This window comes from Rhinolophus hipposideros (assembly GCF_964194185.1).
Source record: "Rhinolophus hipposideros genome assembly, chromosome: 5".
Lineage (NCBI taxonomy): Eukaryota > Metazoa > Chordata > Mammalia > Chiroptera > Rhinolophidae > Rhinolophus > Rhinolophus hipposideros.
Genome location: NC_138051.1, coordinates 28458911 through 28474122, shown reverse-complemented (window position 1 = coordinate 28474122; position 15212 = coordinate 28458911). Strand labels below are relative to the sequence as shown.

Below are 15212 nucleotides of genomic sequence, written 5' to 3'. Positions count from 1 at the left end.
GGGGAGGAGGACTGGGAGGGGTGGGTGAGCTGCCTGTGTACTCACAGGTCTCTATGTCTGCAGAAGCCAGCTTTCCAGTGGCCCCAAAGTGGATCCTGATAAATTTCCCCTGGGGACAGAGGGGACAAAGAGTGAGGGGACTGGCCAGAAGTGACAGAATGGAGATCTTGGACCTCAACGCAACCTACAATGCCCTAGAATTGTAAATGACCTACTTGGGGTCCCAGTTTAGTATCAGTAAAACAGAAAGGTTGTCCACCCCCACACACCACCCAGGGATGTTGGAACAGAAACAATGGTGCAGGAATGAACACGGAAAGATTGTGTCCTGTTTCTACCTCTGACATGACCTCATGTAATCCTCTCCCTTACCTACAGGGTAACTATTATTACCTCTGTTTCACAGATGAAGGGATTGGGGCTCAGAGAGGTGTGGGGACTTGCTGGGCAAGTGGAAAGTCCTGGAATTGGCTCTAGTGCCTATACTCTCTTCCTACTCTCATGTGGAAGAGCTTTGAGAACAGTTATAAGGAAAATCTAAAATGTGACCAAATCCGTTCCATTGCTTGGCTACGGAACAGCTGTGGTGACTGGGTTTCTTTTCTTGAGTTCCCAGAACTCATGGAGCCAGGCTGAGTCGGGAGGGTTTGGAGTGTGTGTGTGTGTGTGTGTGTGTGTGTGTGTGTGTGTGTGTGTGTGTGTACACAGGCGCGTGTACATGCACACTTGTTGATATCCCAAAGCCAAACATGGGGCAATCAACTGGGTTTGGTTACTGTTGGCAAAACAGTACCCCCTTTTTTTGGTCAAGGCCAACGAGGTCCGTCATCAACAGTCAAGGGCACTCACAAAGCGGGAGGAGTTGTCGTTCCGCACGGTTTTGGCGTTGCCAAAGGCCTCCAGGGCGGGGTTGGCCTGGATGATCTGGTCCTCCAGGGTGCCCTGCAGAGGGAGCAGAACCTTGAGGGTCCACCTCTAGGTGGCGTTGGGAAGTGCAGGGCACTGCTCTGGTCCTGGGGAATAGGGCTAGGGCTGGGTGGACTGCTGCGGGGTCTGTAGCTCCAAAGGGCCAATTTGGACCTCAGTGTATGTCTTTTGCCAGGAAGGTCTTGGGCACTGGGCTCAGTGGTGCTGCCACCACCATTCAGGGCAGGGCTGTGGTCACCTGAGTTAGTCTTCCCCAGACCCCTCTGCTGAGCCTGTGCCCCACCCCGTACCTTGTTTGCATTGGCATTGTCCTTCTTGCTACGGTCACCTATGGCTGCGATGCTGGCAAAATACTGGATGACACGTTTCGTGTTCACAGTCTTTCCTGCCCCAGATTCTCCACTGGAGGCAAGAGGGACCCATCAGAACCCAGGATTCCCCCTGTTCTCTATTCAGAGCTCAACGCTACCCTCTCCTCTCTCAGGTCCCGGCCATCTGCACTCCTCCCCAGCGCCCAGCTCCCTGCAGAATTTGCCTCACCATGGGTCACTTTGCCACTCCTTTCAGAGTCCAGCACCCCACACTCCTTGCAATCATAGTCTTAAAGCTTTCCTTCCCCCTGTACTCCCAGGAATCAACCTGCCTCTCCCCCAAGTGGTGGACTGATGCTGACTCACGTGATGAGGACGGACTGGTTCTCCCGATCTGGAAGAGAAAAGAGGAGAGGCAATGGGGTCGGGGCTGAGGGTCCAGGCCCATGGCTGTGGGGCTGAGGGGGCACAGGTCGGGGACACTAGGCTCACCTGTCAGCATGTACTGATAGGCGTTGTCAGAGATGGAGAAGATGTGGGGCGGCGCCTCACTCCTCTTCTTGCCCCGGTAGGCGGCCACCACCTCAGAGTTATATACCGGCAGCCACTTGTAGGGGTTGACGGTGACACAGAAGAGGCCTGAGTAGGTCTGGAGCAGGAGACAAGGCAGGCTGGAGGGGAGAGCCCAGACAAGTGGTGGTGGCAGACAGGAGGGTCCCTGGTCACCCCAGCTGGCTCCTCTCTTCCTGCAGCTGATCAGGGGCAGGAAGAGGGCAGGAGAATTTTGACCTTCTCCCTGGAGGATGTACTCACGTAGATCATCCAGGCCGCATAGCGCTCCTTGAGGTTGAAGAGCACCGCGGGCTCGTGCAGGAAGGTCAGCATGGCCATGTCCTCGATCTTGTCGAACTTGGGGGGGTTCTGCTGCAACACCTGGTCCTCCTTCACGGTCACCGTCTGAGGAGGAAGCATGGGCAGTAGCACAGGAGGTGGACACTCCCAGTCTGTGGTCATTGGCTTTGCCCACTTACCTCCTCGCAGAACACAGGCCACGACCTGGCCTCACAACCCCAGCTCTTCTCTGACCAGTATCCCGATCATTCCCCAGAATTCTCCAGATAATTTTCCCACCCACTGTCTCTCCCACCCTAGGGACCATCCTAGAGTCTCTGTGTCTTGTCAGTACACCAACCCTCCGCTCATGCGTATTATGGTTCAGTCCCTGCTTCAAGTGTCTAGGGGCAAACTCAGAGGAACTGGCAGCTCTGTGCTCTTACCCTGACTCCTAGGGGCAGGGCTTAAGACAAACCTTTGCCTCTATGGGAACATCTTACCCATCTACTCGACCTCCCCATTGGTCATTGTCACTGGTTTAATGGGCACTGGTCAGTTTGCCATACCCTAAGATCCTACAGGCAGGTATTCCAGCATTTTTTACAGTGGGGGGAACTGTGGCTCGAATAATTAAACAATTTTCTGGCATGGTGGCTAGCTGGTGGCAGAGCTGGCATCAGAATCAAAGCCTCCAGTGGAGGGCCTTCCACACCTTGATGGGACGTAGCATTCAGTCAGAGCGTCTGCAAGGTGCACGGTTCTGAGCCACTGCTGGTGACCAATGGCAATTCTCATGGATGGCGCGAGGGACCAGGGACCGAGGGCTTCTGAGTATCAGTCACCAGCCCCAGGACTCAGCATTCAGCTCGAGTATTCCTGCTGTTTGTATTTATCTAGGTCTAAGAGTTTGCTCTTGGTTTGGGTGAGGGGAATTTGGGAGAGTTTGTCTGTGGAGGAAACTGAGGCACAGAGAAGAGAGGCACAAGTTTAAGAAGGGAGCTTCATTTGATGCTGTGACTGGGCCCTCTATCTATAAGACCCTTCTGAAGAATAAAGCGGCTGAGGTTTCTGCACCAGCATCCTCTCTGTTGAGGGGCGTGCAACACTGGGATGGCGTCCTGTGGTACCTGCTCAGGTCCATCTGAACACTGTCAGAATTCTCACTCAGATACTGGACTCCTCAAGGGTGCGTGTCTTGCAACCCCGCTGGTTTTGGCTCTGCTCCAGGTCCCATCAGCTCCCACGGCAAGTTGCCTCACCCCTGCACCCCACAAAAGACCTTTCCTTCCCTTCCTCTGACCCCGTGCCTCACGCACCTTGCCGTTCTCGGTCTCAGCAGTGACCTTGCCCCCCTCCCGGGATACGATCTTGGCCTTGACGAACTCTTCCTTGTCGTCAGGAACAAAGCACTCAGTACGGATGTCAAAGGGCCGGGTCTGGGCCTCCAGACGCTCCTTTTCTGACTTGCGGAGGTACTGGGCGGCAGCCCCAAAATCAGCCATCTGCGCATCGCTCATCTTGTCGCTCCTTTGGGGCTAAGACAGGAAGGCCAAGACTTCAGTGGGTGGCCCTGCCCTCTGCACCCCCACTCCCTGCCTCACCTCCTCACCACCTGGGACCTATCATTCTCTTCCCGTACCTCCCTTGAGAAGCACCTGGCCTAGGTCCAGCCCGCCCTGCTCAGGTTCTCTGTTCCTTGCTCTCTGATGTGAGGCTGAAGGAGCATTTCTGTGAGGGGTCTGTGGGGCGGGGGGTGGGGTGCTGGTGGTGGTGGTGGTGGTGGTGGAATTGGCTGGAGTTTGCTAAGGGGAGGTGATGAGCTGCTCAGAGGAGAGACAGTGGACCCTTAAGAAACCTGGCTCCCAGGAGAAAACTGGGGTGGTTTTCACCTGGTTATCACTTACTTCACAGAGAATCCTGAAGAGTCTGGACCATGGGTGGAGCCACAGAGGTGCAGCCAGGCAGACAGAGGGACAGACAAGGAGGACGAAGAACCATGGAAGCGGGCCGGTGGGGAGAAGTGAGGGGCGGGATTGGGATCAGAATTGGAAACAGATAGAGGCAAAAAGATTAGAACACAGCCAAGAAGGAAGGGCAAGGGGGACAGACAGACAGGAAAGATGACAAGTGTTGACAAAAACCAAGAGGCAAAATAAAACCAGACAAAGAGAGAGAAGTCATGAGAGGAGAGAGAAAGATGGGGACAGCCCCCCGAGGACACAGAAAGTGGGCAATGACGGATGCAGGAAACAAATGCAGATGGAAGAAAAAAAACCTCCCCTCTGGCAGTGGGACCTTTCCGGGGCTGGAGAAAGGCGTTTCAGGCAGTACCCTTGTGCTTCCGACAGACCTGCACCCCATTCCCTGTGCAGGCAGAGTCCCTCAAGGTGAGAGCTCTGGAGCTCGCCACAAAGTCCCCAGCCAAACCCCCTCTTACCTGGTTCAGAGGACAATCTGTCTGTCCTTGCAGTCTGCTCCTTTTATATCCCGCTGCCCCCACCCCCTGCCTAAATTTGGAGTCCTTCCGGAGGGACCCTCCCTCCCACCTCTCTCCCCTGCCAGCTCCTCCTCCCTTGATCCCTTGGCTCTGGAGGTGACAGGAGGACAACAGGGCCTCCAGATTTGCCCATGAAAGGTCTGTTGCCCTAGCCCCTCTGGCTCCAGGGCCTTTTTTTAGTCCTTGGGCACATTCCTCCCCTCCAAAGGACTGATGGGCAGATAGTGGGAAGACAGGGCCTTCTCACACCACCTCCCCTGCCCCGCTAGGCCCTTACCTTGGTTATTTTTAACCTGAAGGGTGAGTTGAGCACACTGGGTGAGGGTCACCTTCTCCCACAGGTCAGATGCTTGTCCTCTGCTCCCCCAACCATGGACGTCCCCACCCTCTCCTTTCCACTCCAGTCTGTCCTCACACAGCCTCAGGCTGGGAGCATCTCCCCAGAGTCTCACAGTGCTAGGGCCTGGAAACTGGAGCTAGATGACCAGGGAGGGGGTCTACTGCATGACTACGTTTCCCTTTCTTAGGAAAATAATTTCTGTGCTACCCTCTCTCAACACAAAGGCCATGTCTGGTTTCCTTCTATTCCCCAAGTCTCCAAAAGGTGTCCTCCTAAGGACTTGAGACTGCACTGTCTTGGGGACACATCTGGAGCCCTCAGCCCCTCCCCTGCTGCTCCTGTTACAGTAGCCAGCCTCTCCTGTTCCCCCAGCAGATCTGCACTCAGACCCATGGTCCAGTGCCCTCATGTACGGGCTTGACCACCACACCTCCGTGCCCATTCTTAGCTATATACATGCAGAGTTTTTACTTACACACTTACGCTGGTGGATTGTCCTACTTGCTGTTATGCACACTGATACACACATTTGCACACCCACATTTGCATACGTAAGCTTTTACCCTCCCAATGCCACCCTCTGCTCTTGGTGGGGGGACAGCGTGGGGATGGGGAGAGGCAGGAGGCATTAATTCCCAGGGCCCGAAGGAAGAGGGTTGGGAGTGGGGGGCTGCTCCCTCCCGCCTCTCTGGGCTGCCAGAGGATGCAGGTGCTGTTGAGGCTGCTTGGGTCCTGGCAGGCCTGGGGATTTACAGCAGCTGGGCCCCAGGCTCAGCTGGCATTGCATGGGGTGGGGGTGGGGCTCTGCAGTCTGCTCCCCCCTGCCCAGGTAGAACTCTGGTGTCCCCACTCAACCTTCCTGGGGCTCATGCTCACATGCCTTTCTTCATGGGTGTCCCCAAGTGCCCCAGGCCCTCAAGGGCCCCCTTCCCAACCTCCACTGATGCCACCTCTCAGAGGCAGTAGGTGTCAGGTCTTCAGCAGCCGTGCCTGTTATGACTAAGTGGACATTGTGTTCAGGAAACAAAGCCAGACTCCCCTGCTCTGGCTTTCCCCCAACACCCTCACACCCAGGAACATTCCCCCAGTTACCCCTCCTATCCTATCTACTGTCACTTCTCAATATAGCTCTAGAGTATGGAGGTGGGTAGGACAGACAGGGGTCAGCTTCTCAGAATAAGAGAGCTTTTCATCAAATATGTGGCTTCTCCCCCAAGGTCTCCAACTCCCTAGGACCTTCCGCTGCCCCATTATTGGACTCAAGAATATACATCTGTCTCCAGAGGACTCATACCCTGTACCCAGTGTCCTTGGGGGGACCTGAGTCCACCCCATCTCCCGCAGGTGCAAATGTCAAATGGTTACCCCCATGGGATACAGGCCACCTGTCCCCAGCTCTAGGTCACTTGAGGCCCCAGTGTGCAAGTTGGGGGTTAGCCCATGGCCCAGTGCGTCACTGCTTGGTTCCTATTGCTTGGGGACACGATAAGGGGCCGAGAACACCAGGTCAGGCTGGGTCAGGTCCAGGTGACAAAGACTAGGCTTTGTCCTCAGAGAACCCTGTGTTCTGAGCAGGCCAGACTCAGTGTAAGTGGAGTGGGGGTGAGGGGGGGTGGCAGGCAGTTCCCGCTGTCCCCTATGGAAAGAGGAGGAGGAAAAGGGCTAACTTGGTTCCAGGGCTCTGCCCCCTTTCTGATCTGGTTTGCCCTCCTCTTCCTTTCCTAGGCCCCTCCATTCCCCTGGCTCTCACATCCTAACCTGCTCTCCATCCTCTCTCAGCTGCCTTCCAAAGCAGCTCCTCATTCTGCTGGGAGTCCTGGAGTGCAAGGGCACGGGATGGGGACTCCTGCTACAGGTGAGGTGACAAGGAGGCAGAGCCAGCTTCCTTGGCACCAGGTCGGCTCTCTTTGCCTGGTTCCATGTATTTCTCTGTCTGTCTCTGTGTTTGCCTTCCCTTTCCCTCTGCCTGATTCCCTTTCTCAAAGTAGGACCTAGCCTCTGATTCTCCCTGGCGCCATGGTTCTGCCCATCTCAGGGTCTGACATGCCAACATTTCCATGAGTCTCTGGCTCTCTAAGCCTGACCTCTGCTTCCCTCTGCCTGTCTCATGTCTGCCTCCATATCTTGGTCTAGGGGCCTCTCTAATCTCATTGTTCTTCGTTTTCCTGTATTTCCTTGCCTCTGAAGCTGACCCAGTATTCTTTCCAGGATTGCTCCCCTCAACTCTTCCAGCTCCTCTATCCAAGACTCGCCTTCCCTTTCTCCTCTTCCATCCCCTCTCAGCACCCTCCTCTCTTGTGACTTAGCTGCCCTTACTCTCTCACACCCACTGGCTCCTGCCATTCTCTCACCATCCAGATCTTCTGCTCTGTCTTCTGCTCTGGGAGCTTAGATTCGCTGGTGTCCCTTGCACCTCCCTTTTCAAGTGTGTCCCTCTCTTTTCTCTACTGTTCTCCTTATTATTCTCCAAGTCCTTCCTAAGAAGAGGTGTGGTCCTTGTGTGGGAGAATGGAGAAGGGTGTGAGGGGAAAGGTGGAACGGCCTGTGGATCTTTTCTCTTTGTTGGTTTCTCTGCCCCCCCCTGCCCCGTCCCCTAGTTTCTTGAGCTCCCTCCCTCTCTCTCCACTGCCACACTCCTCAGGTGTTTCCTTCTTCCTTCCTTCTTCCTTCTCTTCCTTCTCCCTTAAGCTCCTGTTTTCTAATGCTGGTATCCCTTCTTGCTGGGACAGACCCTCAGTGTGGCTGCTACATTTGGAGCTCAGAGCTCAGAGTGGGGGACGGAGCGGGAACTTGGCTAGGAGTGGCTGTGTGTGGTGGGGTGGAGGAGATTCAGTCCAGGGCTGAACCAGGGCTTCAGGAGTCCCATTGCCTCCCAGGCCCCTGCCCTCTATGGCACACAGTCTCAGGCCTTTGCTAAGCAGCCCAGGTTTGGCCATGACTCAAGGGGGGCTAGGCTTATTTAGCTGGTCGGGGCTTGCTCCTTCTTCCCAGCCCTCCAGTGACCCTTTCCCTCCTTCACTTCCCCAGAGTCATGCTCACATGTGACTCTCCCCAGTCCCTCCTCTGTCTGCTGCCTCCTTTTTAGATGGCCTGCTATCAATGAGCCAAAGATCCCCCATTTTCCAGGAAGCCCAGACAGAAGTTAACAGTGGGAAGAACCGAGGAAGAAGAAAGGAGAGGAGATGAAGGTGGGCTGAGGGTACATGTCTCTTGGTTTGGTGGAGAGAGGGGCACTGGCCTCTGGGGGTGGTTGGAGACAGTGGTGGCTGTGGCTGGAAGGACAGTGGGCTGCAGCTGCAAATCCTTGTACCCTCTCAAAGACCTGCCTTGGACCAGGGCTTGGGGTCATTTCCCCACTGCCAAAGTGCATCACACCTCAGAGAGCACCCCTACACACTAACCCTCCTCCCCATGGTCCAGTCCCAGTGTTGTTTGGTGGTGGTGGGAGTAGCACTGATAAGAGCTGGGGTATATGTCTATAACAGATGTGCTCTGTGCTCTAGGTAATCCTTCAAGTTTCCCTAAATCTCCTTTAGCACTGAGCGTCTCTGGGCCAGGGAGAGGGCTGGGAGAAGAGGTGTCTGCGGCTGAGGAGGAGGTGAAGGGGAGCACAGACAGTGTAGCACGCTGCCCTTCCTCCTTTGGAGTCCCACCTCCCCTCACCCCTGTGCCCCTTCCCCTGTGTCCATGTCCCCGTGTTCCTGTGGCTGGCAGGCAGTGAAAAAGAGTCCAGGGCAGGCTCTCACATCGAGCAAAATTGCTTTATTCTGCTTGCTCCAAAAGGGCTGCTCGATAGGCTCCAGGACTGGGAGCTCCCTCGGCTCCCTCAGGGATAGGCAGATCAAGAAGACGTGGCAAAGCTACTCTTCATTCAAGCCCTTTTGAAAGGAAACAAAGTCTAATGTAGCTCCGGATAGTTGGGTGTTGGTCAGGGATGGGCACAGAAAACAGGGGAGATGGGGCACATGGTGGGGTGGGGGACTGCTGTGTGGCCTGACAGGGGCCCCCATGGTGGTGCGAGATGTGTCCTAGGGATCAGTGTAGAGGGTAAGTTCTGGAGTGTAGGGCTCTGGGGTCAGTCAGAGGGCAGCTATCCGGTTGAGGACAAGTGGTCCTCTGGGATGTCCATTTTAGGTTTGTGTTACAAGGTTGTAGGCCAAAACTAGGTGGCGAGAACTGGAGACTAGAGATTGCGGGAAATTGGGACATACTACGTGTATATAAAATGGGTTCTTCTAGTGTTGCTGACCACCCTAGGGCTGGGGTTCACAAAATCATTGTACGTGAAAGCTGGAAGAACCTTAGAAATCACAGAGGACTGAATCAGCTCACCCTCTAGGGCCTGTGGTTCAGTTGTAGAGGATGAATGGAGAAGAGGCGTCCCTCGTATAGGGTGCTCTGTCCAAAGGGCACTGATGTCGGGGGGATCACTGCTATGGGGCAACTAAAGAGTCCTGGGAGTAGAGGTGAGGAACCCACCTTGGTGCCAATGTCGCGGCTCTTGGCTCGCAGCTTGTTGACCTGTGACTCAGCGATGTCCGCCCGCTCCTCTGCCTCATCCAGCTCATGCTGCACCTTGCGGAACTTGGACAGGTTGGTGTTGGCCTGCTCCTCCTGCGGGGGGTCAGAGGGGTGAGAGAATGAGGTGAGAGGGAGCCTGGGCCGCTCAGCCTCCCAGCCTAGAGCACCAGGCTCAGTGCCCAGCAGGGTCACTCACGGCTTCCTCGGCCTGGCGCTTGTAGGCCTTGACCTTCAGCTGCAGCTTGTCCACCAGGTCCTGTAGCCGCAGCAGGTTCTTCCTGTCTTCCTCTGTCTGAGGTCAAGGGTGGTCAGGAGTGAGGACCACACAGTTGTAGGAAGCATGCCCCTCCCCTCACTTGTCTTTATTCTGAATGTAACAACCGGACCCAATTCTATTATACTTTCTGATCTTCATCAAACACTTGTGCTCTCCTGATAATTTTTTACCCCCTCCAAAAAAAGTATGAATGTTTTTAATGTTTTATATCAGAAAAGGGTCTAGGGAGCTGATGGGTCTCCTGAAATTGTGCACAAAATTCTGTGTGCACTGTCCTGGAAAGCAGGCCCTTCAGGATCCTGGAGCCCCATGAAGGACAAATCCCATGTTGTAATGGGATCTGCTGGGCTGCAGGGAAATGACACAGACTCGACTGAGGTTAAGAACGAGTGTGCATACAGGGACGGTGACTTTATTGATTAGAACACATACAAAATCTAATTGACAACATGATTCTAGAAAACACCGTAGAGCTAACGTCTACACCTTCTGGTGAAACTGGAAAGTTATGAGATTTGTTTGAATGGCTTTGATATACTTTTGGTGTATTTTGGTGGAGATGTCACCAGGTCAAAGCTTGGCTACGTAGTTGCTTTCTGATAACCTGTGCAGGGTGAGTTCTGTCTGGAGCTCTCTGTGTGTCACCAGGGGACAGGCTGAGGTTAAATGCTGAGAGGACACTCTCAGCCAGGAGGCTCAGAGACTGACCTCTGAGCCAGGGGACAATCAGGATAGGACAGGGCTTGGCGATGTGGAAATGGGCATCCAGGGGTTGCACTCCCACCCCTTATACTGGAAGAGGCTCACAGAGAACACTTCATTCCGTTTGGGTGGCTGTCACCCTGGCTTCAGGCCTTGGTGCAGAAGGCCCAGCCCCAGAGCAGCCGCAGGGCCCACACCTGGTAGGTGAGCTCCTTGATGCGACGCTCACTCTTCCTCATGCCCTTGATTGACTCAGCGTTGCGCTTCTGCTCGGCCTCCAGCTCATTCTCCAGCTCCCGCACCCGGGCCTCCAGCTTCTGCAGCTGCTTCTTGCCACCCTTGAGGGCGATCTGCTCAGCCTCGTCCAGCCGGTGCTGCAGGTCCTTAATGGTCTGCTCCATGTTCTTCTTCATGCGCTCCAGGTGGGCGCTGGTGTCCTGCTCCTTCTTCAGCTCCTCCGCCATCATGGCGGCCTGCGGAGAGGAGAGAGGTGACGTATGGTCTGGCTCAGTCCTCACACACTCACTGCCTGGCAAGGAGACCCCGGAGTAGGAAGGTGGAGCAGGGGAACTCACATCCGTGATGGCCTTCTTGGCCTTCTCCTCGGCGTTCCTGCACTCCTGCACTGCCTCCTCCACTTCTGACTGCAGCTGGGACAGGTCTGCGTCCATCTTTTTCTTCTGGTTGATGAGGCTGGTGTTCTGAGGACCGGGGAGGGCAGAGCATCCATGAGTGGCTCCCAAATCTCAGCCAGTGGCTCCTTCCAGCTGGTGCTTCCCCCCAGGAACAGCCAGGGGAGCCGCTCACCTGGGAGTGCAGCAGCTGCACGCGCTCGCTGGTCTCAATCAGCTCCTGCTCGGCCAGCTTCCGAGACCGCTCCGTCTGCTCCACCACGGCCCGCAGCTCCTCCAGCTCGGCCTGCAGCAGGTTGTTGCGCCGCTCCACGATGGCGATGTTCTCCTTCAGATCATCGTTGGCCCGCACCGCGTCGTCCAGCTGGATCTGGGTGTCCTGTGCGTCAGGAGGACGGCCATGAGGGATGGAAGAGGATGCCGGCGGGAAGCCCACCACAGTGGCTCAGGAGGCGCCCACGGGCTGTCGCTGCAACGGCCCCGGGGCAGGAGGGATCTGGAGCTGTGATGGGACACCATTGGCCAACTTGGCCACGTGGAAGACGTGCCCTGTCTGGGGAGCTGCCTTCCTGTATCCAAGAGGCTCCATGTACCTTGAGCAAGCTCTGGAGGCTCTTGACTTGCTTCTGGGCCTCGGCGGCCACGCGGTTGGCATGGCTGAGCTGGATCTCCATCTCGTTGAGGTCACCCTCCATCTTCTTCTTCACCCTCAGGGCCTCGTTGCGGCTGCGCGTCTCTGCGTCCAGGGAGGTCTGCAGCGAGTCCACCACCCGCAGATGGTTGCGCTTGGCCTGCTCCATCTCCTCGTCCTTCTCAGCCAGCTTCCGCTCAATCTCTGCCTTGATCTGGTTGAACTCCAGCTGGGCCCGGAGGATCTTGCCCTCCTCGTGCTCCAGGGAGGCCTAGTGGGGGCAGAGGGCAGGGAGAGAGGGTCTGAGGCAGAGAGTGGGGCACCAGGCAGGGGTAGGGGGTCTGTCCATGAATTGTGGACACCAAGTGAGTTTGACAGTGGTGTAAGTGGTTCACTCAAAGAATCAGAAGGAGGAAGAACAAAAGAGAATTAAAAAGAAATAGGCCTCATAGAAGGTGATTCAGGCCCTCAAAGAGGAGAGCGAGCAATGAAGACAAAGAGGAAAATGAAGAGAAAGGTGTTGCCAAGGAAACAGGCAATCAGGCACAGAATGCAAAAAACCTAAAGAGGAAGGCTGAGGTGGAAAGGGGAAGAGTGTGGAAACAGGAAATCTTGTCTAAAATGTAATAGGGAAAACATTTGTGTGGAGGGAATTGAGCGAATTGTTCATTCATTCCACAATATTTGTTGAGTGCCCACTATGTGCCAGGCACTGTTCTAGGCTAAGAGAGTGGATCAGTGAACAAACCAGACAAAAGGGAGATGAGAATAGGGACCACAGCCCAGAGCTCACCTTCCCCCTCCACCTCCCCGCAAAACACACACCTCAGCCTCCTCCAGCGCTGACTGCAGCTCCAGCTTCTCCGCCTCCAGCTGCTTGCGGATCTTCTCCAGCTCATGTATACTCTTTCCACTGGAACCCAACTGCTCAGTCAGGTCAGTGATCTCCTCTGTGGAGGGGCCGGGTGACTCAGTTGGGGGCTGCCATGGTCCATTAGGGGAGGGCATGCTTCTTGGAACCCCTGTGTGGCACCACGAGTGGGCACTCTCCCCACCCCTCCCGGCTTCAGGCCCCCCGCGCACCCTGAAGGTTCTTGTTCTCCCGCTTGAAGGTCTCCAGATGCTCCAGGGACTCCTCGTAGGCGTTCTTGAGCTTGAAGAGCTCGGTGCTGAGGGAGCGCGCCTCCTTCTGCGAGGACTCCAGCTCTGACTGCGACTCCTCATACTTCTGCTTCCACTCGGCCAGGATCTGTGGGAACAGGGTTAGGGCTCACTGCGCAGCCGCAGCCCCACCCCCACCTCCAGGGCTGTCCAGGCCCTTCCCCTGGGCTCAGCCCCCTCCCCGCCTCCAAGGACGGTGTCCCTGGCCCCACACTGATGCCAGTCCCCCTGCTCTGCCCCCTGGCTGTGTCCCCCACCAGGGGCCACCTTGTCGAAGTTCCTCTGCTTCTTGTCCAGAGCCGCAGCGGCTGCATTGGAGCGCTCCACGTCCACCATGAGGTCCTCAATCTCGTTCTGCAGCCTGTGCTTGGTCTTCTCTAGCGATGAGCACTTGGCATTGACGGCCTCCACGGCCTCCTCAGCCTCCTGTAGCCGCTGGGCCAGCTTCTTCCTGCCGGGGGGAGGTGGGAGTGGGGAGGATGAAGGGTGTGGATTTGGACAAGGGGAAACAACATGAGTCTTCTGGAAAACAATCCTTGAAAACTCAGAAGCCTTGTGGGAGAAGCCTGGGCCCTAAGTGGCCGAGAACTGGCAGGCGGAGGGTCTGGATGGCAGGGTGTGCAGACCCACAGCACCCAGGAGGGCCTTCTGGGTGGCAAGCCTCTGAGCCTGGGCCAGCCTTTAGGCTGCAGACATGGAGGGAGCATGGGCTTCTACAGCCCACCCCAGTTCCTCCTGCCACAGCACCCTGCCCCAGAGGGGAGCATTCTGCCCTCAGACAAACCTTTTGTTCGTCTTATATTTGGATAAGAAACATAACGCGAGCAAAAAGCTTCCCTGAGAGGAGAAGGAGGTGGGGCCAGGGCAGGGTCTTCTGTGTTGTCATAGCGTAGCTGAGCTCTATTTCGTGTCATGAATCTACAAGGGACCGAGGACTGGGGACCGGGCTGCGTCCTGCCTGTAAAAGGCCCTCAGCCAGAGGGCACTGGCGACTCACTTGGCCTCCTCGAGCTCCTCAGTCCGCTGGATGGCGTCCGTCTCGTACTTGGTCCTCCACTGGGCCACCTCTGAGTTGGCCTTGGACAGGACCCGCTGCAGCTCAGCCTTGGCCTCTGTCTCCTCCTCATACTGCTCCCGCAGCAGGTCACAGTCATGCCTGGCCGACTGTAGTGCGTGGGCCAGGGCGTTCTTCGCCTGGGGATGTGGGCACCAGGAGGTGGGCTCAGCTTTCTCCATAATGCAACCCCAGCCCTTTCCTGTGTTTTCACCCTATTTTCAACAGCACCTCCCTGCCAAGACTCACCTGTCTCTAAACCCCCAGTAGACCTGGAATGGTCTGCTGAGTACCAGTAAGAAAGAATGCCCATATAGCACCGCACTATTTATGAAACACTTTATGCCCATCGCTCCTATGCTCCTCACTGCAGCAGGTATTACCATCCTCACCCCCATTTTGAGGGGAGGAGACAGAGGCTCACAGAGGTTAGGTGATTTCCCCAACATCACCAAGCTCTAAGAGGCAGATTAGGATTTGAGCCCTGACCTTTTTTAAAAGTCATAGTCTTTTCTTTTTCATGAGCCCCTCAAAATGCTAAAAAGAGGCTCCAGTGAGTTTCTTTCTCTAGTTTCAGATTGCTAACCCAGGGCCCACAGGCACCCTTAGCTCATGCCACCCCTGTCCCCTCCAGGGATGGCAACAGAAAGGGCTCAGCCTGGTGGTATAGACTTAAGAGACATGTGGGGGGTCTAGGCTATTATTCCTTTTGGAATTCTGGGAGAATAATGTATGGCTAGTGAGCCTCAAGGAAATGATGTGGATGAAACGCCAGCTGCTATGTTCCTTGGGGTGGGCTAAGGGACCTCAGTCTAGGCCTCACCTTAACCTCCTCCTCCAGCTGCCTCTTGAGATCCTCCAGCTGCTGGGTATAAGTGAGCTTGCCTCGGGTCAGCTGGGAGATCAGCGCCTCCTTCTCATCCAGCTGTCGGGACAGCTCACCTGAACAGGAGCAAGACACACTCAACTCTTGAAGGCCAGGCACTCCTCTCTCCCCCGAAACCCTCTCCTAACCCTTGGGCCCCATTGTCTGGAGGTGTGTTTGTATGTGTGTGTGTGTATGTGTGTGTGTCTCTACCCAAGGCTGGGTTGATTCAGAAAGTCAGGGGAGGCTGGGCCGGGGCTCACCATTCTCAGTTTGAAGCTTGGCCCGCTGGCTGGTGAGGTCATTGACAGAACGCTGGGTCTCCTCAGCTTTGCAACGATGCTCATTCATCTGGTCTTCCAGGGTCCGGCACATCTTCTCCAGGTTAGCCTGAGAGAGGAAGGAGAGTCATACAATGGTTGTAGGGGTCACTGAAAGGGTTTTAAGGGGTGCTATTAAA

The 15212-nt window shown here is 55.7% G+C and overlaps 1 protein-coding gene and 1 long non-coding RNA gene across 5 annotated transcripts in view; one reads left to right on the top strand and one right to left on the bottom strand.

The window, feature by feature from the left end:
* MYH6 (myosin heavy chain 6) overlaps positions 1-15212 on the bottom strand; it is a 49643-nt gene that overhangs the window by 20983 nt on the left and 13448 nt on the right. The window contains exons 26-38 of one of the 3 annotated variants that reach the window (XM_081048042.1): positions 15016-15142; positions 14711-14829; positions 13831-14027; positions 13101-13284; positions 12756-12921; positions 12498-12622; positions 11635-11943; positions 11217-11420; positions 10985-11110; positions 10607-10882; positions 9627-9722; positions 9389-9523; positions 8644-8787 (exon numbers count right to left, since the gene is read on the bottom strand). In XM_081048042.1, the coding sequence (XP_080904168.1) occupies positions 8770-8787; positions 9389-9523; positions 9627-9722; positions 10607-10882; positions 10985-11110; positions 11217-11420; positions 11635-11943; positions 12498-12622; positions 12756-12921; positions 13101-13284; positions 13831-14027; positions 14711-14829; positions 15016-15142 (2082 nt within the window). In that variant the 3' untranslated portion in view covers positions 8644-8769. Of the gene's footprint in view, positions 1-45; positions 110-849; positions 943-1217; positions 1330-1604; positions 1633-1730; positions 1888-2051; positions 2196-3388; positions 3608-3976; positions 3999-4509; positions 8788-9388; positions 9524-9626; positions 9723-10606; positions 10883-10984; positions 11111-11216; positions 11421-11634; positions 11944-12497; positions 12623-12755; positions 12922-13100; positions 13285-13830; positions 14028-14710; positions 14830-15015; positions 15143-15212 lie in introns of those variants that run through there. The other 2 variants (XM_081048040.1, XM_081048041.1) reach the window with 2 other exon arrangements.
* LOC308497395 overlaps positions 10991-15212 on the top strand; it is a 30512-nt gene continuing 26290 nt past the window's right edge. For both annotated transcript variants that reach the window (XR_013993319.1, XR_013993320.1), the window contains exons 1-2: positions 10991-12608; positions 12785-15136. This is a non-coding gene — a long non-coding RNA (uncharacterized lncRNA). The remainder of the gene's footprint in view (positions 12609-12784; positions 15137-15212) is intronic.